Source organism: Notolepis coatsorum, assembly GCF_963971535.1.
Source record: "Notolepis coatsorum genome assembly, chromosome: 11".
NCBI classification, from domain to species: domain Eukaryota; kingdom Metazoa; phylum Chordata; class Actinopteri; order Aulopiformes; family Paralepididae; genus Notolepis; species Notolepis coatsorum.
Genome location: NC_140175.1, coordinates 20,793,485 through 20,820,930, shown reverse-complemented (window position 1 = coordinate 20,820,930; position 27,446 = coordinate 20,793,485). Strand labels below are relative to the sequence as shown.

General features: G+C 45.8%; 1 protein-coding gene across 1 annotated transcript in view; it reads right to left on the bottom strand.

The window, feature by feature from the left end:
• Positions 1–27,029, bottom strand: part of LOC311237543 (aryl hydrocarbon receptor-like) — a 112,389-nt gene extending 85,360 nt beyond the window's left edge. Inside the window, exon 1 of the mRNA XM_084325485.1 lies at positions 26,686–27,029. Coding sequence (XP_084181611.1) covers positions 26,686–26,741 — 56 coding nt within the window. The 5' untranslated portion in view covers positions 26,742–27,029. The remainder of the gene's footprint in view (positions 1–26,685) is intronic.
• Between the last annotated feature and the right edge of the window lie 417 nt (positions 27,030–27,446).

Here is a 27,446-nt window from a genome sequence, read left to right as displayed (position 1 = left end):
GCAAATTTGCAATGCATGAGGGTCATCCTTTTGTGTTAAATGGCTGCATAAAGCAAGCATTTGTTGACTCTCATGTTGATAAGAGTATTAAAACTTGAAAAGGATCCATTTAAGGTTTAGAACAGATACAAAATATGTGATTAATTTGCAATTAATCGCGAGTTAACTATGGACAATCATGCGATTAATCAGATTAAATATTTTTATCGATTGACAGCCTTAATATAGATATATATATGTCCTCCTCATCTGTCTGTACATACCTGCATATAATCCTCTTTACATATCTGTAGATACTATATCTATATCTGTACATAGGAAGCCTGAGGGTTAGAAAGGAGACCTTGTGTGACCAGAAGGTTCGAGTCCCCCAGAGCTAGGCAGGGGAAGTGAAAGAAAGAAAAAAACATTCTGCCCTTCCTCAACAAGTATCACTGAGATGCTACTGTGTTATGCCTTGTCTCCATTAGCTATGTTCATCTTGTAAACTCTCTGGTTGCTAGGCAACTTTAAATAATTTGCACCAGCAACTGTGGTACACAAGCTAAACCGTGATGATACAACAGTCCCAGCCAGGTGTGGCCAGGTTGTGAAATGTGTGTCTCAGGCAGGGTCCAGCCAGGTCTGGCCAGGTTCTAAAGACAATGGAGACGCTCACTGTGTACCAGACAGGCCACAGCACGGCTAAACCCTGGCTAGTGGAGACGAGGCCACAGCACGGCTAAACCCTGGCTAGTGGAGACGAGGCCACAGCACGGCTAAACCCTGGTTAGTGGAGACGAGGCCACAGCGCGGCTAAACCCTGGCTAGTGGAGACGAGGCCACAGCACGGCTAAACCCTGGTTAGTGGAGACGAGGCCACAGCACGGCTAAACCCTGGTTAGTGGAGACGAGGCCACAGCACGGCTAAACCCTGGCTAGTGGAGACAAGGCCACAGCACGGCTAAACCCTGGCTAGTGGAGACAAGGCCACAGCACGGCTAAACCCTGGTTAGTGGAGACGAGGCCACAGCACGGCTAAACCCTGGTTAGTGGAGACGAGGCCACAGCACGGCTAAACCCTGGCTAGTGGAGACAAGGCCACAGCACGGCTAAACCCTGGCTAGTGGAGACAAGGCCACAGCACGGCTAAACCCTGGCTGGTGGAGACGAGGCCACAGCACGGCTAAACCCTGGCTGGTGGAGACGAGGCCACAGCACGGCTAAACCCTGGCTGGTGGAGACAAGGCCACAGCACGGCTAAACCCTGGTTAGTGGAGACGAGGCCACAGTACGGCTATACCCTGGCTGGTGGAGACGAGGCATTAGACATTTTACCAAACCCAGCGGAGCTACTCGGCGTAAGGCTGCAGTCATACCGGGCTCCGGCTCAAAAACGTATGACATCCTTAGTTTGTTACATAATGCGGCTCACATCCTGTGTCCGAGATCTGTCAGCTGCTGATAAATGAACCTGAATCCTGCTCTTTGTGCTCCGATGGTATCGGGAGGTGATGTTCTCCCATGGGTGAGGAGTTAACTTACACCTACTGTTACTGAGGCTACAATGGCTGAAACATTAGAGGAGACGAAGAAGAAAAACACCAAGTCACTTTAGGAGGCATCTGCTACTGGACTGGAGACACAACTACTACTATACTTATGAAGGGTGGGGGAGTGAGTCTCTATGAGAGAGAGTGTGTGTGTGTGTGCGTGTGTAGGTGTGTGTGTGTGTGTGTGTGTGTGTGTGTGTGTGTGTGTGTGTGTGTGTGTGTGTGTGTAGGTGTGTAGGTGTGTGTGTAGGTGTGTATGTGTGTATCTGTATCTGTATGTGTGTGTGTATGTGTATGTGTATGTGTATGTGTATGTGTATGTGTGTGTGTGTGTGTGTGTGTGTGTGTGTGTGTGTGTGTGTGTGTGTGTGTGTGTGTGTGTGTGTGACTGTGTGTGTGTGTGCGTGTGTGTGCGTGTGTGTGCGTGTGTGTGCGTGTGTGTTAGATAAGATAAGCTCTTAGTCGACCAAGACTTTTCTGAGTTGATTTTTTATTCTTTCTTTCCAGGAAGAAAGAGTAATTTCTTCTGCAAAGACCAGACTTTAAGAGGTTCTTCTGCATGACTGACTGCATGTGAGAAACACTATTCTACAGAGTTGTCGATGAAATCAATGAAATCGATTAGTTGACAAATCCTATGACTTATAGTCTTAAGATAAGATAAGATAAGGTATTCCTTTCTTGATCCCCTTGGGGGAAATATGGGTGTTATAGTAGCATGGGGGAGGGGGAGGGGAGGTACAGGCAGGGTAATAGTAAAAAGACATATAGGCAATATATTTGCTATATGACCATCTGTTTGCCCTAGTTATATTAGTAATATGTTAAAATAAATATAGGCAATAAATAATTAGAATCAGAATATATACTATGAGTACGAGTAAAAGTAAGCAGTGTACACAGGGTCTTTATATCCTTAAAATGTCCATAAAACCAAGTTGAAGCTCCGATATATCTGAATAGTATGCATGTATAATTCCAAATAAAACATAATTATTTTTTGTATCTACTTTTTCTCCCCATTTTCTATTTTTCTCCATCCCAATTTCGTATTATCCAATTCTACCCTCCCCTGTCTCGAACGTTGCTAGACTATGCCTCCCACTGGTCGGCTGCAATGAGGACCAAGCCTTGCATCACGTGTCCCCTCCGGTACACGAGGAGGCAGCCGTCGCATCTTTTCACCTGAACAGCGCAATCTCTCAGTGGCGAGGAGTAACGCGTGGGAGGGCTCACACTAGGGATGGGTACCGAATTCGGTACTTTTGAGGTACCGAACCGAAACACGTCGGTACTACCGAATATCGAGTCAAGTGTGATAGTTTTTTTTTTTTTTTTTTTTTTAACTTTTTTCTTAACTTTTTTTTTTCTTTTGCTTTTTTTCTTTTCATGTCAACGTTCACACGCACAATATATGCTTACCTAGGATTTGACTTGATTCAACAACAAAGCAGTCGGAGCAATGGCAAGCCGAAAACGGTCGAAATTGTAGTTATTTGAAGTTTGGATTATTTTTTTCACGACTGAGGTAGGTAAATAAATTCTTTTGAGACTAAAGTACCGAAAAAAGGTACCGTTGGGTACCGGTATCGATTCACAGGTACCGGTACCGTATCGGTTCAAATGTGAAAGGTACCCATCCCTAGCTCACGCTGCCCCCGACACTTCCTGATTCTGCTGTACAGGCGCACCAACCGACCTGTAGGAGTCGCTGTGTCCACAACGTCCGATCCCCACCCACCCACCGGCTTTCCCACCCTCTAACACTGCCCAATTGTATTAGTATGACGGCCGGCCAAGCCGGAAGCAACACCGAGAGCTGGGCTCGAACCCAGCATCTCCTGCGTTAGTGGCGAGCGCCTTGCCCACTGCGCCACTTAGCCGCCCTAAACATACATTTTTTTTGGTGTGAGATGAGTAGAGGAGAGGAGAGAATGCTCCCAGCCCGTCGTGGTGCCTCTGCCCCGGCAGCCACCAGGCCGAGTGTTTACGACTTCAAACACTATTCAGGGAGAGGTGGCGTCTGGGCGCCTGCCAAGCAGATCTCATCAGCTCCTCGTGGAGATATTCCCAACTTCCCAACCCCTTCCACAGCTTAATATCTGTGTGTTTTGTACGTGTGTGTGTGTGTGTGTATATATATGCAAACATGGGAGGGGGAGGGGGTTGCTAAGGTGACAGGTGTCGGTTCTCAGGTTCTGGTGGGGGGGGGGGGGGGGGGTTATACTCGATGTTGTTTTGTTTCTAACAGATTTAACCCCCTGCAATAGAGCTACAACTACTAATCGATAACTACTCGATTATAAAAGATAGTTGTTGGCGACTATTTTAATAATGGATTAGTTGGCTCAATGTTATGCCGCTTCTCCATGGCCTGTTGTTGAAGCCGTTTGATGTGTACTGAAGCTAACCGCAGTGACTACACTGCCCTGCAGAAACTAACCGCAGTAACTACACTGCCCTGCAGAAGCTAACCGCAGTAACTACACTGCCCTGCAGAAACTAACCGCAGTAACTACACTGCCCTGCAGAAACTAACCACAGTAACTACACTGCCCTGCAGAAGCTAACCACAGTAACTACACTGCCCTGCAGAAGCTAACCACAGTAACTACACTGCCCTGCAGAAGCTAACCACAGTAACTATACTGCCCTGCAGAAGCTAACCACAGTAACTACACTGCCCTGCAGAAACTAACCGCAGTAACTACACTGCCCTGCAGAAGCTAACCACAGTAACTACACTGCCCTGCAGAAGCTAACCACAGTAACTACACTGCCCTGCAGAAACTAACCGCAGTAACTACACTGCCCTGCAGAAGCTAACCGCAGTAACTACACTGCCCTGCAGAAGCTAACCACAGTAACTACACTGCCCTGCAGAAACTAACCACAGTAACTACACTGCCCTGCAGAAGCTAACCACAGTAACTACACTGCCATGCAGAAACTAACCGCAGTAATTACACTGCCCTGCAGAAACTAACCACAGTAACTACACTGCCCTGCAGAAACTAACCACAGTAACTACACTGCCCTGCAGAAGCTAACCGCAGTAACTACACTGCGCTGCAGAAGCTAACCGCAGTAACTACACTGCGCTGCAGAAGCTAACCGCAGTAACTACACTGCGCTGCAGAAGCTAACCACAGTAACTACACTGCCCTGCAGAAGCTAACCACAGTAACTACACTGCCCTGCAGAAACTAACCGCAGTAACTACACTGCCCTGCAGAAACTAACCGCAGTAACTATACTGCCCTGCAGAAACTAACCACAGTAACTATACTGCCCTGCAGAAACGAACCGCAGTAACTATACTGCCCTGCAGAAACTAACCACAGTAACTACACTGCCATGCAGAAACTAACCACAGTAACTATACTGCCCTGCAGAAGCTAACCACAGTAACTATACTGCCCTGCAGAAGCTAACCACAGTAACTAACTAACATGGGTCATCTTTCTCTAGAACCATTGCTGAGAATATACAGTTAATATAGTCATCAAATATTATTATGAATGAATTATGAATATATATAATATATTCATATCTCCTCTTCCCCTGTTTGAAGGTACAGGTTTTTAGATTAGATTCAGATGTATTGTCATCATACAGCACAAGTACACAGTACAATGAAAATAAGTTTGGCATCCAACCAGAGTGCAAATGTAACAGTAAAGTGCAATAGTGATATACAATGTACAGGTGATTAAACTGGGTATGAAATATATAAATTAGTACTACTGAGTAATGGTGCTAATCAGATCTATGTACAGAGTTGTAGTATTAATATGTACAGTGATACAGGTATAAAGACACTATGGTAGTAAGTCGTACTGGCCAGCAGCGTAACTAGTAAGAGTAGGTAAGGGATATAGAATATTCATATCTCCTCTTCAACCGTTTGAAGTTACAGGTTTGAAACCAGTCTTAAGAGTTTTATAAAGACTATAGCAGAACTCATAATCCAGGTAACCTCAACCACATTATTTTTTTTGGTAACCATTGCAACAGGATCAGATTCTGCAACACACATCAACTAGGCCTGGTCCACTTTGGAATGCTTCCCTCTGGAAATAAAAAGTAGCCTATAACTAGCCCACATTGTGGCAGCTGAGAAGATATGACTTGGGCCCAAAGCATTTGAGAGTAGATTATACTGCAGGCCGGACTATGCCTGATTAGTGGTCTGTGATGAGAGACTAGCATCTCATCAAGTATGAAAACATCTATAGTAACAAAAATAAATAAAAACTTGTTTCAAATTATAGGCCTATTTCTGGCAATCTGTGTTCTCAGGTTCTGGGGGGAGAGCCATGCGGCTGCCCGGGCCCTTACGCTGCTGTAATAAACTACACACCGGGACCAGCTGTCATCGCCTCCCACCTCGCCCCCCCATCTCCCCCTCTCCCTCCTCGACCATCGCGTGCGAGCAGCTGTGGCAGGCGAACTGGCCTTGAGTATGATACCCCCCCCCCCCCCCCCCCTGCCTCGAAACCCAGGAATCAAAGTTCGAGACGAGATCCAAACTAGTACGTACATAACTTGATTTGAGACGGCGGTTTCCGAGTGTGTGAAAGACGATAGCCTATTGATATGGAAAATGATCAGCATGCACTCTGTGCTCTTACACATACGCCCCACCCCTACCCGTCGACCATCACTCACCCCATGTCTGTCAAACACTGTGCTTTCTTATCACCTCTCCGCTATCCTTCTACGCCGCTCACCCCATATCTGTACAAAGCACCCACTCAGTTTTGTCTACTCCGCTGTATAAATATTTTGTTAGCTGAAGCTCACCATTCTTGACCATTCATTCATCAAAGGGAACGCTGAAAAAACGGATCCACGCCTTTATCTCAAGCCGAATTGACTACTGCAATGCACTCCTTACTGGCCTCCCGAAAGAAAACACACAGAAAAGACTCCAACTCATCCAAAACTCTGCAGCTAGGCTATTAACTGGAACCAAGAGGAGAGACCACATCAGTCCAGTGTTGGCTACTCTGCAGCTAGGCTATTAACTGGAACCAAGAGGAGAGACCACATCAGTCCAGTGTTGGCTACTCTGCAGCTAGGCTATTAACTGGAACCAAGAAGAGAGACCACATCAGTCCAGTGTTAGCTACTCTGCAGCTAGGCTATTAACTGGAACCAATAGGAGAGACCACATCAGTCCAGTGTTAGGTACTCTGCAGCTAGGCTATTAACTAGAACCAAGAGGAGAGACCACACCAGTCCAGTGTTAGCTACTCTGCAGCTAGGCTATTAACTGGAACCATGAGGAGAGACCACACCAGTCCAGTGTTAGCTACTCTGCAGCTAGGCTATTAACTGGAACCAAGAGGAGAGACCACACCAGTCCAGTGTTAGCTACTCTGCAGCTAGGCTATTAACTAGAACCAAGAGGACAGACCACATCAGTCCAGTGTTAGCTACTCTGCAGCTAGGCTATTAACTAGAACCAAGAGGAGAGACCACATCAGTCCAGTGTTAGCTACTCTGCAGCTAGGCTATTAACTAGAACCAAGAGGAGAGACCACATCAGTCCAGTGTTAGCTACTCTGCAGCTAGGCTATTAACTAGAACCAAGAGGAGAGACCACATCAGTCCAGTGTTAGCTACTCTGCAGCTAGGCTATTAACTAGAACCAAGAGGAGAGACCACATCAGTCCAGTGTTAGCTACTCTGCAGCTAGGCTATTAACTGGAACCAATAGGAGAGACCACATCAGTCCAGTGTTAGGTACTCTGCAGCTAGGCTATTAACTGGAACCAAGAGGAGAGGCCACATCAGTCCAGTGTTAGCTACTCTGCAGCTAGGCTATTAACTAGAACCAAGAGGAGAGACCACATCAGTCCAGTGTTAGCTACTCTGCAGCTAGGCTATTAACTAGAACAAAGAGGAGAGACCACATCAGTCCAGTGTTAGCTACTCTGCAGCTAGGCTATTAACTAGAACCAAGAGGAGAGAGACCACACCAATCCAGTGTTAGCTACTCTGCAGCTAGGCTATTAACTAGAACCAATAGGAGAGACCACACCAGTCCAGTGTTAGCTACTCTGCAGCTAGGCTATTAACTAGATCAATTTATTGATAAGGAAAAGGTTCTCCCACTAGTGGTTCATATATATAATGTCCAGACAGGATCTCAGGGGTCCAGGGTTCTCAAGGTCTAGAACCCCACAGAGGGTTAGAGTCTCTCTGTCCAGGAGGTTTGAGTCTCTCTGTCCAGGAGGTTGGAGTATCTCTGTCCAGGAGGTTAGAGTATCTCTGTCCAGGAGGTTGGAGTCTCTCTGTCCAAGAGGTTGGAGTCTCTCTGTCCAAGAGGTTATAATCTCTCTGTCCAGGAGGTTGGAGTCTCTCTGTCCAAGAGGTTGGAGTCTCTCTGTCCAGGAGGTTGGAGTCTCTCTGTCCAAGAGGTTGGAGTCTCTCTGTCCAGGAGGTTGGAGTCTCTCTGTCCAGGAGGTTGGAGTCTCTCTGTCCAAGAGGTTAGAGTCTCTCTGTCCAAGAGGTTGGAGTCTCTCTGTCCAAGAGGTTGGAGTCTCTCTGTCCAAGAGGTTAGAGTCTCTCTGTCCAGGAGGTTGGAGTCTCTCTGTCCAAGAGGTTAGAGTCTCTCTGTCCAAGAGGTTAGAGTATCTCTGTCCAAGAGGTTGGAGTATCTCTGTCCAAGAGGTTAGAGTCTCTCTGTCCAAGAGGTTGGAGTCTCTCTGTCCAAGAGGTTGGAGTATCTCTGTCTAAGAGGTTGGAGTCTCTCTGTCCAAGAGGTTAGAGTCTCTCTGTCCAAGAGGTTGTAGTCTCTCTGTCCAAGAGGTTGTAGTATCTCTGTCCAAGAGGTTGGAGTCTCTCTGTCCAAGAGGTTGGAGTCTCTCTGTCCAAGAGGTTGGAGTCTCTCTGTCCAAGAGGTTGGAGTCTCTGTCCAAGAGGTTGGAGTCTCTCTGTCCAAGAGGTTAGAGTCTCTCTGTCCAAGAGGTTGGAGTCTCTCTGTCCAAGAGGTTGGAGTCTCTCTGTCCAAGAGGTCAGAGTCTCTCTGTCCAAGAGGTCGGAGTCTCTCTGTCAAAGAGGTTGGAGTCTCTCTGTCCAAGAGGTTGGAGTCTCTCTGTCCAAGAGGTTGGAGTATCTCTGTCCAAGAGGTTAGAGTATCTCTGTCCAAGAGGTTAGAGTATCTCTGTCCAAGAGGTTGGAGTCTCTCTGTCCAAGAGGTTAGAGTCTCTCTGTCCAGGAGGTTGGAGTCTCTCTGTCCAAGAGGTTGGAGTCTCTCTGTTCAAGAGGTTGGAGTCTCTCTGTCCAAGAGGTTAGAGTCTCTCTGTCCAAGAGGTTGGAGTCTCTCTGTCCAAGAGGTTAGAGTCTCTCTGTCCAAGAGGTTGGAGTCTCTCTGTCCAAGAGGTTGGAGTCTCTCTGTCCAAGAGGTTGGAGTCTCTCTGTCCAAGAGGTTGGAGTCTCTCTGTCCAAGAGGTTGGAGTCTTTCTGTCCAAGAGGTTGGAGTCTCTCTGTCCAAGAGGTTAGAGTCCCCTCTGTCCAAGAGGTTGGAGTCTCTCTGTCCAAGAGGTTAGAGTCCCCTCTGTCCAAGAGGTTGGAGTCTCTCTGTCCAAGAGGTTGGAGTCTCTCTGTCCAAGAGGTTGTAGTCTCTCTGTCCAAGAGGTTTGAGTCTCTCTGTCCAAGAGGTTGGAGTATCTCTGTCCAAGAGGTTGGAGTCTCTCTGTCCAAGAGGTTGGAGTCTCTCTGTCCAAGAGGTTAGAGTCTCTCTGTCCAAGAGGTTGGAGTCTCTCTGTCCAAGAGGTTGGAGTCTCTCTGTCCAATAGGTTGGAGTCTCTCTGTCCAAGAGGTTGGAGTCTCTCTGTCCAAGAGGTTGGAGTCTCTCTGTCCAAGAGGTTAGAGTCTCTCTGTCCAAGAGGTTGGAGTCTCTCTGTCCAAGAGGTTGGAGTCTCTCTGTCCAAGAGGTTGGAGTCTCTCTGTCCAAGAGGTTGGAGTCTCTCTGTCCAAGAGGTTGGAGTCTCTCTGTCCAAGAGGTTGGAGTCTCTCTGTCCAGGAGGTTAGAGTCTCTCTGTCCAAGAGGTTAGAGTCTCTCTGTCCAAGAGGTTAGAGTATCTCTGTCCAAGAGGTTTGAGTCTCTCTGTCCAAGATGTTTGAGTATCTCTGTCCAAGATGTTAAAGTCCTGATTCTTTATTGCCTATATATTGTAACATATAATATAACCCATAGTGCATACAGACACTCATCTGCACCTTTGTTTACACTGTTTTTATTTTTCTCATATCTTTATATTCAGAGTTAACTGAGGACAAGGGAGTTATAATGCTCTCAGGAAAACCATTGAAGATATAGTTAAGTCAAGAGTTTTATCCGAACCAAATTGCAGAGTCAGATTGAGGCTGGATTTCATAGATTTCTTTTAACATGAGAAACATGTAATTATATAGTTATGGATATACACGCATTGTTGTTATTTCATACGAATGCGCTTGTAACGTATTGCTGAGGTTCCTCTTAAAATACGGCGGTGAGCGGAGAACGGAGGACGACTGAGGACGACAGGATCATCAATCAAAAAGGGACACAAGTCAAGCAATTCTTCAAACTAAAGTGTTTTTCTTCCTACAAGGACGTGAGACATGTAATTACACCGAGCACCACATGGTAGCTAGATCAGTCCCCCATCGACAGGGAGGTCAAGTGAGGAGAAGACAAGATGTCTTCTGTACCCGTGTCCCACGTTGTCCTGATATCTCTGTGCAGTTGGACATATAACGGCATTTATATTTATTGTAACATATAATATAGCAGACCCTCATCTGCACCTTTGATTTCACTGCTCACTTTCCTCATATTCAGAGTTAATTATATTGTTTACACTGCTTATTGTTCATGTTATTACCTATATTTATGTCTTTTTACTATTACCCTGGCCATACATGGACCTCCCCTCCCCTCATGGTTCTATGACGCCTCCCCCCCAAGGGGATAAATAAAGGAATATCTTATCTTGTATGAAAATATGGAGTCTGAGAATTAACCACACAGTTAATGTTCTCTGGCCTCAATAAACAAACATACTATATACATTCCAGGTTAATTTAATTAATTACATAATTCTAAATAGTTAGATCTGCCCCCAACCCTAGCGATCTTTAAGTCTTTGTGAAAGACTCACCTCTTCTTACAGGCTTTTTCGGGTTGAGCCGTACATCCGTGTTTCATTCTGACAGTTTACATTGTATTTGTATTGTTATTATTTTACATTGTATTTGTATTGTTATGTAGTACTGTTTGCAGTACTATCTTGTGTAAACTGTGCACCTTGTGTTGTATTTACATTACTTTTGTACTTTTGTATTTGTTGTTTTTAAATGTAATATAATATATGTATATATTTTTTTTCTTTTTGTCGAACCCAGGACGTTGCGATTACGCTACAAGCGTGGTGCGCCCCCCCCCCCCCCCCCCCCCATTTAATATATTTGACCTTGACCTTGAGTCCTAACCCACTGACTTCCACAATTTAGGAAATTAATTTGAGAAAGTTATAGACAAAACTAAAAAGTCTAAAGTTAAACTTCATCAGAATTCAACATGGGTGTGATGCTGCCCATAGACATAGAACACTCTCACAGACAGACCTAGACATAGAACACTCTCACAGACAGTCCTAGACATAGAACACTCCACTCTCACAGACAGACCTAGACATAGAACACTCTCACAGACTCTCACTCTCTCTCTCTCTCTCTCTCTCTCTCTCACTCTCTCTCTCTCTCTCATAGGCAGAGGTGTACACAGTCTAAATCCCCTGCTCACCACACGGTTTAGTTTAGAATTACCAGAAGACAATGTCTCTTCTATGTTTCTCTCTCCCGTCTCCCTCCTCTCGTCTTCCCCAGGAACAGGCTCAGCCAGCATCATCCCTCCGCGGCTCGTTATCCAAGGTGTAATGTAACACTAGTGACAGTTCATGCATCTCCACACAAAAACACGCTACGGCTGATCACCCCGAGAGGTCCCTTCCATTACCATGGGAAGATGCAGATTTTTATTTTATTTTGCTAAAAAGTGTCAACTACATTGGCCAATTCTCTCACAAGATCATTTTATTTGAAGCTGAAAGGATATTGTGGGTTCGAGTCCCTGTGATGATAAATCACAAAAGCTAAAAAGGATGTGTATCGGTGATAATCAAACCGTAAACAAATAGAATGTTAGATCCGAATATGAAAAGCTATGATTTAATGTTCTATGCCTTACCTTGTCTTTGTCTATTTGGCTGCTATCTATTTTATAAGGCACAATAAATAACATCGATTAGTCCTGGATAGGCCTAATAAACACAGTCAAACGTTTTGCCGTGATGTCATCAGACGGGAGCTCCGCCCACAATGTGGTTCAGAACACAGTTTCGGCTCTTTACGTTTTTTCAGGTCACTTCCCTCACAAAAGGCCAAAGTCCCAGACGATACTTTCAATTAGTAGAACAAACAACCACTCAAATCGTAGCCGGCAGAAAAAACGTTTAACCTCCTTTAGTCCTGTCCCTGTCCAGCTGCTACGTCTCTTGAGCCGCTAACAACATTAGCTTAGCCAACATTAGCATTAGCTTAGCCAACTATCTAATAAAGTTAACTGTGGGACATAGTTGTTCTTTTAGACTGCAGGGTAGAAATAGAATAGAAGCCACTGAGATCCCTGATTAGCCCAGTGAACAGCAGGCCAGAATGGGTCTACTACTCTAACATATCACACTAGGCTCAGGCTGTCAATCAAAGTCATTGGGGCGGGACTAATCTCTTGAACTGGCCAGGCTTGAGGCATCACAGATGCCATACACCTGTTTACACAACACGTCGTCTACTCTAGGCTGTAATGTTTATGTATACATTGAAAATTAATGAAACATCCTAATGTTTTGATGAAATAACCTGGAGCACTTTGTTTTGGAGATTTGTTTGAGTGGGAGTAACCTGCTGCAGTTTGAGAAAATGTCAACACTTTGACGACCGGCGCCCCGCGCGGATTTAGGCCTCAGAGGACAGCAGAAAGTAAACAAACCAATGTACTTTCAAAGAGCTTTATATATCATTTATATTATTGCTATCTGTCCATTCTCATTGTCACTTGAGTGCATAAACCGTGCCTTCATAATGGCTTAAAGAAAATAAAAATCCATCGGTTGGTTGTCATTTTATAGCGTCGCGAATATAAGGTATAACACACTTTTCGTCTAGACTTTTTTCCCGGGAGCTAGATATGAGGCTAAACGTTGGCGCCGTTATATCAAACGCCATTTCTGCTGTATATATACGAATGAAATAAAACAAACTGCGTAGCATCCGGACTATTACAGAGCATCTATGGATGAAATGGGGGCGGCGAGGAACGGCGATTACTATTATTGATCTGCAATAAAAAAGTGTGCGTTCAATATAGCATTTTCATTGACCAATCACGTTACGTTATAAAACAATGTCCAATCCAGCTGTAATTTGGGGTAATATTATCCTACCGTCAGGCCATGTGATCGCCGGCAGCATTTCCTCACCACTCATCGGATTCTGGTAGATCGATATGCACATTGGCTAATCATAAATCTCATTATTCCACGCTGAAAAAAACGCTCGCCAAACTAATCCAGGATGGAGGATGTTCGGCTGGGATCAGGGAACTATGATCCGCCCACAGAATTGTACTAAATTCACAATGATACTGCAGTGGAGCGATGGCGCCCCTAAGCGGGTTTGGCCGGTACTGCATGTTTCGAAAATCAAATATCTGAAAAGATGCTGGTAGTGGATCGGGTACCTAAGAAGCGCTATAAATAAGGAATAAAACAATAACAACTCGTCACGTATATACCACATTGCGCTTTTTCAAAACACGTATATACTCGTGGACGGACGCCATAGTGAATAGTCAATGTTTTATTACAAACATACACATTTTCCATTAAAGAAAATGCAATCCGTGCACCTCTGGTTCAAGTCAAGTGGTCCTTTATTAATCCCCTTTGTGAAATTCAAGTGTCATAGCAGCATGGGGGTGGGGGGTACAGGTAGGATAGGTTAGGTAGGTAGTAATAATAATAATAATAATAATAATAATAATAATAATAATAATAATAATAATAATAATAATAATAATAATAATAGAACATAGAACATAGAACAAAGTGCAAGTAGTAATGATAATAGTGATAACAGTAGTAGTAGTAGTAGTAGTAGTAGTAGTAGTAGTAGTAGTAGTAGTAGTAGTAGTAGTAGTAGTAGTAGTAGTAGTAGTAGTAGTAGTGAACAGTAGTGAGTGGCAGGATTCAATCAGACAGTAGTAATAGTGATGATGGTATACATGGTCCAAGCCATAGTAACACACTGCAACAGAGTCTGTGCAGTGTTTATTATTAAGAGTCAGATAGTCATAACAGTGTTTAATATTAAGAGTCGGATAGTCCTAACTGTAACTGAGGGGTACAATTCCCTGACTGTATTGATAAGTATGGTATCATTAAACCACTACCGCTTTATGTACTTTAATTACTGGCCATACAGTACACGATATATGAATATGATGAACACTTCCCACAATGAAATCGGTTCCAGTCAAAATTATTAATCAAGTATTTAATGGAGCAAAAGGTACATAGGATTGATTGATTGATTGAAAAGTTTATTAACAGATTGCAGAATGGGTACAGTACAGTACATCTCAATACAATTGTTAAGGGGATGCAGACCAGAGAAAGACTTTCGTCTTGTTTACATCAGGGTCCCCCATTTTCAATTCATCATAACATATATGACATACATGACATACAGATAGACAGTACTGCTACATCTATACATTTATGACATATCAGATTTGCAAATACAGTACTGTTTGTGATACAAAAGTGTCCAGAAAAGGAGTGTATATACATTTGGCGTAGAAACTGTACATTGGAGGAGGTTGGTGGGGTGGGGTTGGGTGGGTTGGGTGAGGGCTGTACATTGGAGGTGGGGAGGGGGGCATTGGAGGTGGGATACTTTACATTATTCTTTGAATGCACTTGTAAGGCAAAGGAATATGCGTAGGCAAATCAATAATGAATGTCCATTCTCTGGTTACGCAGGAGGTAATTATACAACCTGAATCTTAGGGAATTATATCTATGGTACACTAGTAATATAGCGGGAGATACTGGAAGGGGTTCCCCTGGTTGTAAGCCAGCGGGGGGGGTAGAAGATCTGTCGGTAGTAGGACGTCTGGTCAACGATGACTAAGGAGACCTCAGGTACAGAAGCCGGTGCAGTAGTCTCTTGATCCACAGACGAATACAGCTTGGTTCTCTTGTAGACTGTAGCTCCACAGTGAAGAAAGCTAGTCGGCCTCAGACTCTCTGAGACGCCGACTCGACTTGACTCCTCTCTGGGTAAATCCAACACGTGCAGGCGTCGGCGATTATCCGCTCCATAAATCACAGGACCAAAGCAAATATATTCCAGCCGCAAAGGGCTATGTAGTCGTCGGGTAGATTAATCCAGTGTACATGTCCATACGGTTCTCGTCTAGGTCTCCTCGGGTGAAAGCGCCATGTGGTCGGCCCAGCCTGGATAAGAACTCTAGCTAATACGAGGAAGCGTTGGAGATGCTGGTCACTGTAGAACTTTAACCGCACGATACACTATACACAAATAGACTATTAATGACTTAATAGAAATATGTCGCACTCGACGGTATAGCGCCAATCTCTGACAATTCAGTTACTAATTCGCACGCGGTCTCAATGCTCTATTCTGGGGACAAACAGGCCATACTTCACCGCACGTTGTATCGTGGGTGAGGCTTCAACTTATCGGTAACATACTAAAGAAGGTAAGGGTAAGGAGGTAAGGGGCTTCTACATTCACCTGCGCCGTATTTATACGCACGGTGAACAAACTAGTTCCACTCTCATTTCTGTCGCGTATCCCTGGGCAAGGCCGGGCATGTCCAGACACATCTTGACGGTGACTTTGAACCTGGCTCCGGAGGCCGGTCCCTGGCGCCGGTGGACCGCTGTCCAATAGTCCTAACAGTGTTTATTATTAAGAGTCAGATAGTCCTAACAGTGTTTATTATTAGGAGTCAGATAGTCCTAACAGTGTTTATTATTAAGAGTCAGATAGTCCTAACAGTGTTTATCATTAAGAGTCAGATAGTCCTAACAGTGTTTATTATGAAGAGTCAGACAGTCCTAACAGTGTTTATTATTAAGAGTCAGATAGTCCTAACAGTGTTTATAATTAAGAGTCATAGTCCTAACAGTGTTTATTATTAAGAGTCATATAGTCCTAACAGTGTTTATTATTAACAGTCAGATAGTCCTAACAGTGTTTATTATTAACAGTCAGATAGTCCTGGGGCGGCTAGGTGGTGTAGTGGGCAAGGCACTCGCCACCAGTGTGGAGACGCTAGGATTTGCGTGTTCGAATCCAGCTCTCCACATTGTTTTCAGTTTAGCTGGTCGTCCGCAGTAATACACATTGGCCGTATTACGGGGAGGGAAACTGAAGGGTGGGGATCGGGCGTTGTGAACAAGCGACTCCTACAAGTCGGTTGGTGCGCCTGCGCAGTAGAATCAGGAAGTGTCGGGGGCAGCGTGAGCCTCCCACGCGTTACTCCTCGACACTGAGAGATCGAGCTGCGCAGGTGAAAAGATGCGACTGCTGTTACCTCAAGTACCGGAGGGGACTTGTGCTATGTATGACTTAGTCCACATTGCAGCCGGCTTGTGGGAGGCAAGAAGCAGCGTTCGTGACAGGGGAGGGTTGAATTGGATGATACGAAATTGGGATGGGAGAAAATATAGAAAAATGGGAGAAAAAGTGGATAAAAAAAAAAAACAGTCAGATAGTCCTAACAGTGTTTATTATTAAGAGTCCGATAGTCCTAACAGTGTTTATTATTAACAGTTATCAGATAGTCCTAACAGTTCTCAAGTTCTCCAGCCGTTAGTTCTCCAGAAATTGGCAGCAGTCTGTGCCCACGGTTGTGGAGCCTGATGGCTACTGGCCTAGGCCGTTTGTGGTGTGTCAGGGGGGGGGGGGATAAGTCCATGGGTTGTGGTGTGTCAGGGGGGTATAAGTATGGCTGAACGTGCTCCTCACCATGTAACCACACACCCTCCCATTTTTCTTGCTGATGATTCTGACATCCGAGGTAATAATAACCCGTTTAAATCACAGGTCATTAATGGGGAGATGACGATCCCATTCAACTCAATGTGTCAGCCAAACTGAAGGTTTCCACACTTGGCAGTTGGCACCAATCAGAGTTCACGCACTACACAGTGAGGTGATGACCCTTCCTTCTTAAATTATAGTTTCCTTGACCACGATAAGGGCGTAGCCGTAGGCGCTACTTTGCCCACAGTGTTCCAGTAAAATATCTCCCCAAGTGGAAGCAGGAATTCGCCCCGTTATTGAGTCCTTATTGGAACAAAGATGTTTCTGCTGCTCAAAGCTGTTATACAACATGTGTAATGCCAGCACCAAAGCCAAGCAATACAGGAAAATGGAAATTTGTCCAAAACCAACCGATGACTAATTAATGATACTCGGTAGTTCCCGACACTAATTCTATTCTGGTCTCTCTCTCTCCTAACAGGGGGGGCGACAGCGGCTCAGGAGGTAGAGCGGTCGTCTAGTAATCGGAAGGTTCCCGGTTGGATTCCGGCTCCTCCTGGCAGCGTGTCGTAGTGTCCTTGAGCAAAGACACTTAACCCCTAACTGCACCTTGGCTCGCATGGTCGTCGGTGTGTGAATGTGTGAGTGAATGGGTGAATGTGAGGCATAAGTTGTAAGGCTCTTTTTGGATGCAGTCCATTTTCCATAACAGCTGATTTGTGCATTCCTCAATACCCCTGCATAGTGTTGCACGATACACCAATACTAGAAGAGTATTGCGAAACCCAGCTGTTAAAAAACGGTCCAATATGCATCATGACAAGACTACCCCTGCTAAATGGGTCGGTAGTCGGTACCCATTTTTTTTATCCACTTTTTCTCCTCCTTTTTCTATTTTTCTCCCATCCCAATTTAGCCGTGCCAATTCTCCCCTCCCCCGTCTTGATCGTTGCTCGCATGTGCCCCCCACTGGCCGGTTGTAGGGAGGATAGAAGCCTTGCATCACATGTCCCCTCCGATACATGTGGAGGCAGCCTGTCACATCTTTTCACCTGCCAGTGCGGACTCTCATTGGCGAGGAGTAACGTGTGGGAGGCTCACACTACCCCCGCCATTTTCCTGTCTTTTGCTGTGCAGGCGCCCCAACCGACCTGTAGGAGTCGCTGTTCACAACGACCAGACTACCACCCATCGACTTCCCACCCGCTACCTCTGCCAATTGAGTCAGTATGACGGCCGGCCCGAGCCGGAGGCAACGCCGACAGCCGGATTCGATACCGGTGTCTCTTTTGCGTTGGTGACGACGAGCGCAATGTCCGCCGTGCCACCCAGCCGCTCGGGTCGGTACCCATTTGAGTTGACCTTCGATGGCAATATTTTAGGAACTAGCCCAGAATATAGAGACGTTTAGGCCATCATAATGTCTGACCTTGTCTGACCTTGTTGACCCTTCCTGCCAGAAGCACGATGACCTGCCCGTCGTGTCGATAAACACCCTGACAGTGTCAAACAGGTTGCCTCGCTCTCTCCAGCTGGCCAGGCATGTTCACAAAGCCTCCCTCTCTCACAACACCAGTCCTGCCAAGCAGTCCAGAGGCAGTGGATATGGAGGACTACAGTGGCTTCAAAGGATTTAGGATTAAATTTTTTTTTTTCCACTTTTTTCTCCCATTTTCTATATTTTTCTCCCATCCCAATTTGGTATCATCCAATTCAACCCTCCCCTGTCACGAACGCTGTTTCTTGCCTCCCACAAGCCGGCTGCAATGTGGACTAAGTCATACATAGCACAAGTCCCCTCCGGTACTTGAGGTAACAGCAGTCGCATCTTTTCACCTGCGCAGCTCGATCTCTCAGTGGCGAGGAGTAACGCGTGGGAGGCTCACGCTGCCCCCGACACTTCATGATTCTACTGTGCAGGCGCACCAACCGACCTGTAGGAGTCGCTGTCCACAATGCCCGATCCCCACCCATCAGTTTCCCACCCCCTAATACGGCCAATGTGTATTAGTACGAACGACCAGCTAAACTGAAAGCAATGTGGAGCGCTGGGCTCGAACAGGCAAGCCCAGCGTCTCCGCATTCGTGGCGAGCGCCTTGCCCACTACGCCACGTAGCCGCCCGGATTTAGGATTCCATTTACACTGAAACTTATTCTTTTTCTGTTCAATCACATTATTTTATGAATCAGCCGTCTATAACTGCCGGTAAAGCAGCTACTACATAACAAAAAATAGGTTTGGCACCCAACCAGAGTGCAAAATGTAACAGTAAAGTCAAATAAAAAGTGGGGCGACAGTGGCTCAGGAGGTAGAGCGGTCGTCTGGTAATCCGGAGGTTCCCGGTTCGATTCCTGCTCCTCTCCGGCAGCGCGTCGAAGTGTCCTTGAGCAAGGCACTTAACCGGCCTTAACTGCTCCCGATGAGCAGGTCGGCACCTCGCACGGTCGCCTCTGCCGTCGGTGTGTGAATGTGTGAGTGAATGGGTGAAAATGTGAGGAACAAATTGTAAAGCGCTTTGAATAAAAGCCGTTATATGAATGCAGCCATTTACCATTTTACTAATGAAACACATGGAGCTTCCTCTTCTCTCAAGATGGCTCTCTCTCCCCGCCAGCTCTCACCCTTGGCCTACCAGACAGTACCGCCTTTTCACCTCCATGTCTCCAGAGGACAGCGGGCTCGCTAAGAAAATACTGACGCAGCAACGCGGGGTCCAGATTATACCGGCCCCTGTAGCAGCATATAATACAAAAACATGGCTCCCCTCTCTGCCGACTCCCTGTCCACTGCTGTCTGGATGGAAGGAAACCGGGCCTTGTGGCTTTCTGTTTTGTACTCTACATCTATTCACCTCGTTCTAAAGTTATTGCATCCAACACAAACCTTTCATTCTGACTTACTGATTGCCATAACTCATATTATTGTGCTTATTTTGACAACTCGGAAATGATTAAAACTGCTTAACATTTCCATTACACAGACTTGCACTACATTATGATTTAGGATTCCATTTACACTGAAGCCTATTGTTTTTCTGTTAAATCTCATTATTTTACCAGCTGTCTCTATGGCTTCTCCTGCCAGCAACAGATTAAATTAGATTCGATTAAGATTTATTGTCATCATACAGCACATGTACAGTACAACGTAAAGAAGTTTGGCATCCAACCAGAGTGCAAATGTAACAGTAAAGTGCAATAGTAATATACAATGTACAGGTGATTAAACTGGGTATAACATATATAAATGAGTACTAATAATGAGTAATAGTGCTAATCAGATGTATGTACAGAGTTGTAGTATTAATATGTACAGTGATACAGGTATAAAGACACTATGGTAGACAGTAGGTCATACTGGCCAGCAGCGTAACAGTCCGTATTGCACTACATTATGATGAAGATAAGTTAAGATATTCCTTTATTGATCCCCTTGGGGAAATTCAGGCATCATAGCAACATGGGGGAGGGGGAGGTACAGGTAGTAAAAACAAGCAGTGTAAACAATATAACAAATCAATATAATTAACTAACTAACTGAATGTTTTTTTTCCCGTTAAATCTCATTATTATCATCATTCACCAGCTGCCTCTATGACTTCTACAGCCAGCAACAGCTCATGGTCTACAATGGTAAATGGATGGACTGCATTTATATAGCAGCTTCTATCCAAAGCGCTTTACAACTTATGCCTCACATTCACACACCGATGGCAGGAGGCAACCATGCAAGGTGCCGACCTGCTCATCGGGAGCAGTTGGGGGTTCAGTGTCTTGCTCAAGGGCACTTCGACACGCTGCCCGGAAGGAGCCGGAATCGAACCGGACAGCCAGCTCTACCTCCTGGGCTGGGCCACTGTCACCCCTAACAATGGTACACAAGTTAACACAACCATCATTCATTTACATTTAGTCATTTAGCTGACGCTTTGTTTTATCCAAAGCGACTTACAAGTTCTGTACGACAAGTCAGCAGGAAGGGCACAACTCTATCAGCTAAGTAACAATGTTCATCAAACAGTGCTGAAACTTGGGTGCTGCAGTGTGTTGAGTGCATAGTAGTAAAGACATATTAGTTGTTTTTTAATAAGTGTTTAGACAACGGCAAAAGATTTTGGCTGTCCCAACTGTGGTGGGAAGTTCGTTCCTCCATTGTGGAGCGAGGACCGGGAATAGACCCCTGTCTCTACTGAACACAGACGTACTGCATCACAACCGTTATGGAGAACATGAGGGTGACACTGCAGGGTAAAGCCTACGAGGGAACGTGTTCAAGAATCTCTGCTCAGCGCCAGAACAGTGTCACTGCAGGGTAAAGCCTATGAGGGAACGTGTTCTAGAACCTCTGCTCAGCACCAGAACAGTGACACTGCAGGGTAAAGCCTACGAGGGAACGTGTTCAAGAATCTCTGCTCAGCGCCAGAACAGTGACACTGCCGGGGTAAAGCCTATGAGGGAACGTGTTCTAGAATCTCTGCTCAGCGCCAGAACAGTGACACTGCGGGGTAAAGCCTACAAGGGAACGTGTTCTAGAACCTCTGCTCAGCGCCAGAACAGTGACACTGCGGGGTAAAGCCTACAAGGGAACGTGTTCTAGAACCTCTGCTCAGCGCCAGAATAGTGACACTGCAGGGTAAAGCCTACGAGAGAACGTGTTCTAGAACCTCTGCTCAGCGCCAGAACAGTGACACTGCGGGGTAAAGCCTACGAGGGAACGTCGTGTTCTAGAACCTCTGCTCAGCGCCAGAACAGTTGACACTGCAGGGTAAAGCCAACGAGGGAACGTGTTCTAGAACCTCTGCTCAGCGCCAGAACAGTGACACTGCGGGGTCAAGCCTACGAGGGAACGTGTTCTAGAACCTCTGCTCAGCGCCAGAATAGTGACACTGCAGGGTAAAGCCTACGAGGGAACGTGTTCTAGAACCTCTGCTCAGCGCCAGAACAGTGACATTGCAGGGTAAAGCCTATGAGGGAACGTGTTCTAGAACCTCTGCTCAGCGCCAGAACAGTGACACTGCGGGGTAAAGCCTACGAGGGAACGTGTTCTAGAACCTCTGCTCAGCGCCAGAACAGTTGACACTGCAGGGTAAAGCCAACGAGGGAACGTGTTCTAGAACCTCTGCTCAGCGCCAGAACAGTGACACTGCGGGGTCAAGACTACGAGGGAACGTGTTCTAGAACCTCTGCTCAGCGCCAGAATAGTGACACTGCAGGGTAAAGCCTACGAGGGAACGTGTTCTAGAACCTCTGCTCAGCGCCAGAACAGTGACATTGCAGGGTAAAGCCTATGAGGGAACGTGTTCTAGAACCTCTGCTCAGCGCCAGAACAGTTGACACTGCAGGGTAAAGCCAACGAGGGAACGTGTTCTAGAACCTCTGCTCAGCGCCAGAACAGTGACACTGCGGGGTAAAGCCTACGAGGGAACGTGTTCTAGAACCTCTGCTCAGCGCCAGAACAGTTGACACTGCAGGGTAAAGCCAACGAGGGAACGTGTTCTAGAACCTCTGCTCAGCGCCAGAACAGTGACACTGCGGGGTAAAGCCTACGAGGGAACGTGTTCTAGAACCTCTGCTCAGCGCCAGAACAGTGACACTGCGGGGTAAAGCCTACGAGGGAACGTGTTCTAGAACCTCTGCTCAGCGCCAGAACAGTGACACTGCGGGGTAAAGCCTACGAGGGAACGTGTTCTAGAACCTCTGCAGGCTAACGGCCAGAAGGCTGCTGGTTCTACGATGCACCACACCCAGGAAATACATGTTGACTTCCTGTCCAGTTAGCTTCAGTGTTGCTTCTTCATTCTGTACAACAATGTATTGATGTACTAATATATAAGATAAGATAAGGTATTCCTTTATTGATCCCCTTTTGGGTGCCGTAGCAGCATGGGGGAGGGGAGGTACAGGTATGGGCAGGGTAATAGTAGAAACTAGAAAGACATAAATATAAGCAATCAAATTTGATCTGAATATAAAAATATGAGGAGAAAATATACTGGGGGTAAACATTAGAATTAGCTCTGAATATTAGAATATTAGAAAAATAAATAAACGAAGGTGCAGATGAGGGTCTGTAGTGATATGTATGCTGTGTTCTATATCCATAGGAGAGTCTCAGGTTCCTCACTCAGAGTTACTAGAGTCAGAATGAGCAAGAAGCATTGTGTTGCTGCTAGGTAGAACACGTGGAAGATTACATTTTTGATTGTTGATGTTTTACATACAGTAGCATTATTTCTCAGTGTATATTCTTGTTGTTCCAGTCAGAGGAACAAAAGGAGCGGAATGATATAGAAAGTTATCAGCATACACTCTGTACCAGGGATGGGGCCTCGAATCTGCCACTTAAAGACTCGAGTCGCACATAAATCACACACACATCCACGTGTGACTTGAGACTTGACCGTGTCCTCAGAAGACTTGAGAGACTCGACTCTAGACTTGAGATGGTAAAAATGGTGCATTTATATAGCGCTTCCATCCAAAGCGCTTTACAATTTGTTCCTCACATTTTACACATTCACACACCGACGGCGGGAGGCAACCATCCAAGGTGCCAACCTGCTCATCGGGAGCAGTTAGGGGTTAAGTGTCTTGCTCAAGGACACTTCCACACGCTGCCCGGGGAGGAGCAGGAATCGAACCGGGAACCCCCGGGGCGACCAGATTTGGGACTCCTGAACAATCTTCAGCTTTATCTTCAACGTTAAAGGAAAACTCCAACATTTTGGAAAATTAGCTTATTTGCCATCTACCCTGGAGTTAGACAAGAAGATGCATACCCTTTTTCTTCTCTGTGCATGCAGTAGCAGTAGGAAGACGCGCACCGTTAGCCTAGCTTAGCGTCAGTCACTGGAAGTAGGTTCCTCCATTAGCCTAGTTCCCAACGTCTTCCTACTCCTACTGCATGCACAGAGAAGAAAAAGGTATGCATCTTCTTGTCTAACTCCAGGTGAGATGGCAAATAAGCTAATTTCCCAAAATGTTGGAGTTTTCCTTTAAGGGAACGTCTGACGAGCTGAATGTCATCCCCTCGTCAACGTGCGTAACCGTACGTATCTGGTGCAGCGCAGATGTCTGTAAAGCTACAGCAACAACTCCGCGATTGGAGGGAGCTGTCCGGTGGGTCGTGGTGCTGAAATCCTGTGCCATGTTGAGCACACCAGCAGCAGCCGCTGAGTCTTTTGTCAAAACCTTTCGCTATTAAAAACTTGAACTTCACACAAGGCCCAAACAAAAGACCACCGCTAAATGCAATGTATTTAAAAAATAAAAATAAAAAATTAACCTTTATTTATCGCTGAGCACGGATGCTCTTTTTCAGCTACGCCCTGCTTCACATTCACACAGTTCCATTCACACCTGGGAGCCGCCCAGTACAACCACAGTCTGACACCGTCGGCCACTGAGCAACTCCACTGGAGCAGTTGGGGGTTTAGTGCCTTGCTCAAGGGCACTTCAGCGGTTGGTGTTAAGGGTATGGAAGAGAGTTATTCATTCACTTCTCCCCAGCCCAGATTCTTCCTGCCGGTCAAATCAAATCAAATCAAATCAAATTTATTTATAGGGCCCGACAACACACGTTAATGTCCCCATGGGCCGTACAGGTCTTCTTTAAACAGGTCAAGAAGACAACATAACAATAAGTCAAGAACAGAACAAGAACACCATAGGGTCCAAACATTTTTTAGATGAATGCAAATAAATGAAAGAATGCAAGCACTCCCAGACATACCCCACGCGAAGGTAAGGAAAAACTCACTAAAACCTAACAATAGGGAAAAAAGCTCCACAGGCAATGTGGAGGAGAGAAACCTTAGAAGGGCCATTCAAGGGGGGATCTCCCTTCTTAGATGTTGGTGATAGTAGTGTTGCAGACGGACAGTTGGTAAGCATGCACTCATGTGTGTGGTGAAACACAGATGAGTGCATGCAATAGCAACTGTACATTTTGAAAAATTAAAGATAGAGCTAATAGCGATAGCAACTGAACATTTTGAAAGATTAAAGATAGAGTTGATAGCGGCTCTATTTGAGGCACAGGGGCGGCGCAGAGAGGGTCACGTCCTCCCCGTCTTAGTCACGGGACATTCAACACTCCGGTCGTTGCTCAGGGACAGCCGGAGACAGGGAGATAGGGGGTGGCGCAGAGAGGGTTGCGAACTCCCCGACATCATCGCGGGACATCCGGCACTCCGGTCACCACTACGAGACCTCCGGAGACAGGGGGGCACGCAGAGGGGGTCGCAATCTCCCGGCCTTCGTCACGGGACGTCCAACACTCCGGACAACACTCCAGGACAGCAAGTCATAGGAAGACATAGGTTCGGTCCCGGGGATCGAACCGGCGACCTTCCGGTCACAAACCCGCTTCTCTAACCTTTAGGCCACCGCTGCCCCCACAATTGTAATGTCTACGGTATTACAATGAAGGATGCTGGATTTGACCACATCAAACTTTTATCAGGCACCGGAAAATGCCCCCGGATAACGTTAGGTCAGTCACTTGTTGGTAATGTGAAAGTTACCGTTAGCGCCGCCTATAGATGGTTAACAAGCGTATTTAGCTCAGCATCAGCTGACGAACGGTCGTTTTCTACGAGCTTTGTATCTAAGGGAGGTTAACGTGATTAGATTGGCGTTCACTGAATATTTTTGAAAAGATGAGTGAGTGTTTGTTGATGTGTTCAGTGTTCACCGTCTTCTCCAGAGTCAGACAAGGAGATAGATACCAATTTTCTCTCTGCACGTTAGCCTAGTTTAGCACAAATGAATGGAAGCGGATACGGACCACTAGACTAGCGGTTGGCCAAAAAAACTTTTAAGATAGGCTAGTGGTCCGTATCCGCTTCCATTCATTTGCGCTAAGCTAGGCTAGCTTGCAGCCGGGTAGCTTTCTACGGAACGAAATTGATATCCATCTTCTTGTCTGACCCGGGAGAAGACTGTGTGAGTGTGAGCACATTTCCAATGTCGGCGTGCCCCTTTAAACAGAGAAAACCACGTTAATTATTAACATGGCTACAGGAGGCAGGTTACAGGTTTATTGTTGACCACATAAGGTTACTGGTTTATTGGGTTACCGTTACCATTCCACTGGGTCCGAGAGGCTAGAGGGTTCATTTACAGTAGATTATACACATTCATTGGGAGACCTAGTGTAATTTATTATTATACAATATGGTTGTACTCTGTTAATTGAAAATAGGTTATAGTTATTATATTGCATTCCAATAATAGAATTACAACCATCAGACTTGACTTGAACTTGTGAGTGATCAAAGACTTGGACTTGCAAAGAATGACTTGTTGTGAGCATCTGCACCCCCCACACACACACGCACACACACGCACACGCACACACACACACACACACACACACACACACACACACACACACACACACACACACACACACACACACACACACCTCCCTTGCCCATCCACGTCACTCACCTCCCTTACCCATCCACGTCACTCACCCTACCTGTCATATACACTCAGTACCTTCTTATCACCTCTCCCCTATCTGTCTACGTCACTCTCTCTCCCCATATCTGCACAAAGCACCCACTCAGTTGTGTGTGATGTCTACTCCCCTGTGTGTAAGAAACGTTGTTTGCTCTCCATGCCAGAGATCCGGGGTTAGTGGTGCAGCACTCTGAATATACAGTATACTTAGTCTGAATCTCTCCATGCTGCAACATGCTCTTTCATTAAAGTACACCCTCTCAACCAAAAGACTCTGTTCTGTCCGCCTCGGGAGAATATCTCTTTAGGCTAAACAAGATCATCCCCATCATCTACGACGATGCACCGATTGAGATTATTTAATGATTTGGAAGACGATCGATTGATTTGATTGATTGGTTGATTAATTGGAGGAGAGCATGATGGCACATCACCACCATGCCCACTAGGTACAGTACAGGCCTATCAAACATTGCCTATTCCCATAGCCTGAGGTTATGTATCTCAAGATAATAAAAGAAGAATACTTCTTTGGAACAAACTATTTACCTTTTCTGCACTGGTTTCTTCCTCTTCTTCATCGCGTAGCCCCCGTTCCCCAGCATGGCAGCGCCTCTTGGGTCAGCCGTGTTGTTATTCCTCCTGGTTACAACAAGTGAAGATCCAACCCAAAACAAGCATGGAACACAATCCCCCTGAACAGCAACAAGAGTTTGCTTTCTGTAATCCAACGACACACCCCGTCTGTCCTGCTCTCCTGCCAATAAACCAAGACGAAGTGTCTATTTTGAGCCTGACAGGTCCGATCCCAGATCACCTAAAGTCAAGGGATTGAAGGCAAACTCCATTTTTGCTGCGTCCTTTTCTCCCCAAAGAAGGATTTAGGAAGTTGCAGACAGTTTGAGAGCAAAGTGCGTCTGTGTGTGTAGCGCTGCGCAGTGTGTGTTTTCTTTCAGTCCCGCCTCCTGACCAATCAGATCCACCGTAACATCTGCGCCTCTCTGTCACACCTCGTGTCATTGGTGTAAAGCCTTTGCCATTGTTCATGTTCCTATAACTATATTATGCTCTATTACTATGGACAATTTCTGCAACACATTCCGACAATAAAATAAAAGTTTTCTACATAGAAGGATGTTTTTTAACGGACTGTATGAGAAGCGCATCGACTAAACTTTCTGATGTTGTTGTTGTTGCTCGTCGTTGTGAATTAACATGTCCCCCCCCTCTCATGGCTCTTGAGAAATGTTGCATAACCTGTATACTGTACTCCATCCAGTGGTTATGATGAATATCGCATGTGTCTTAAT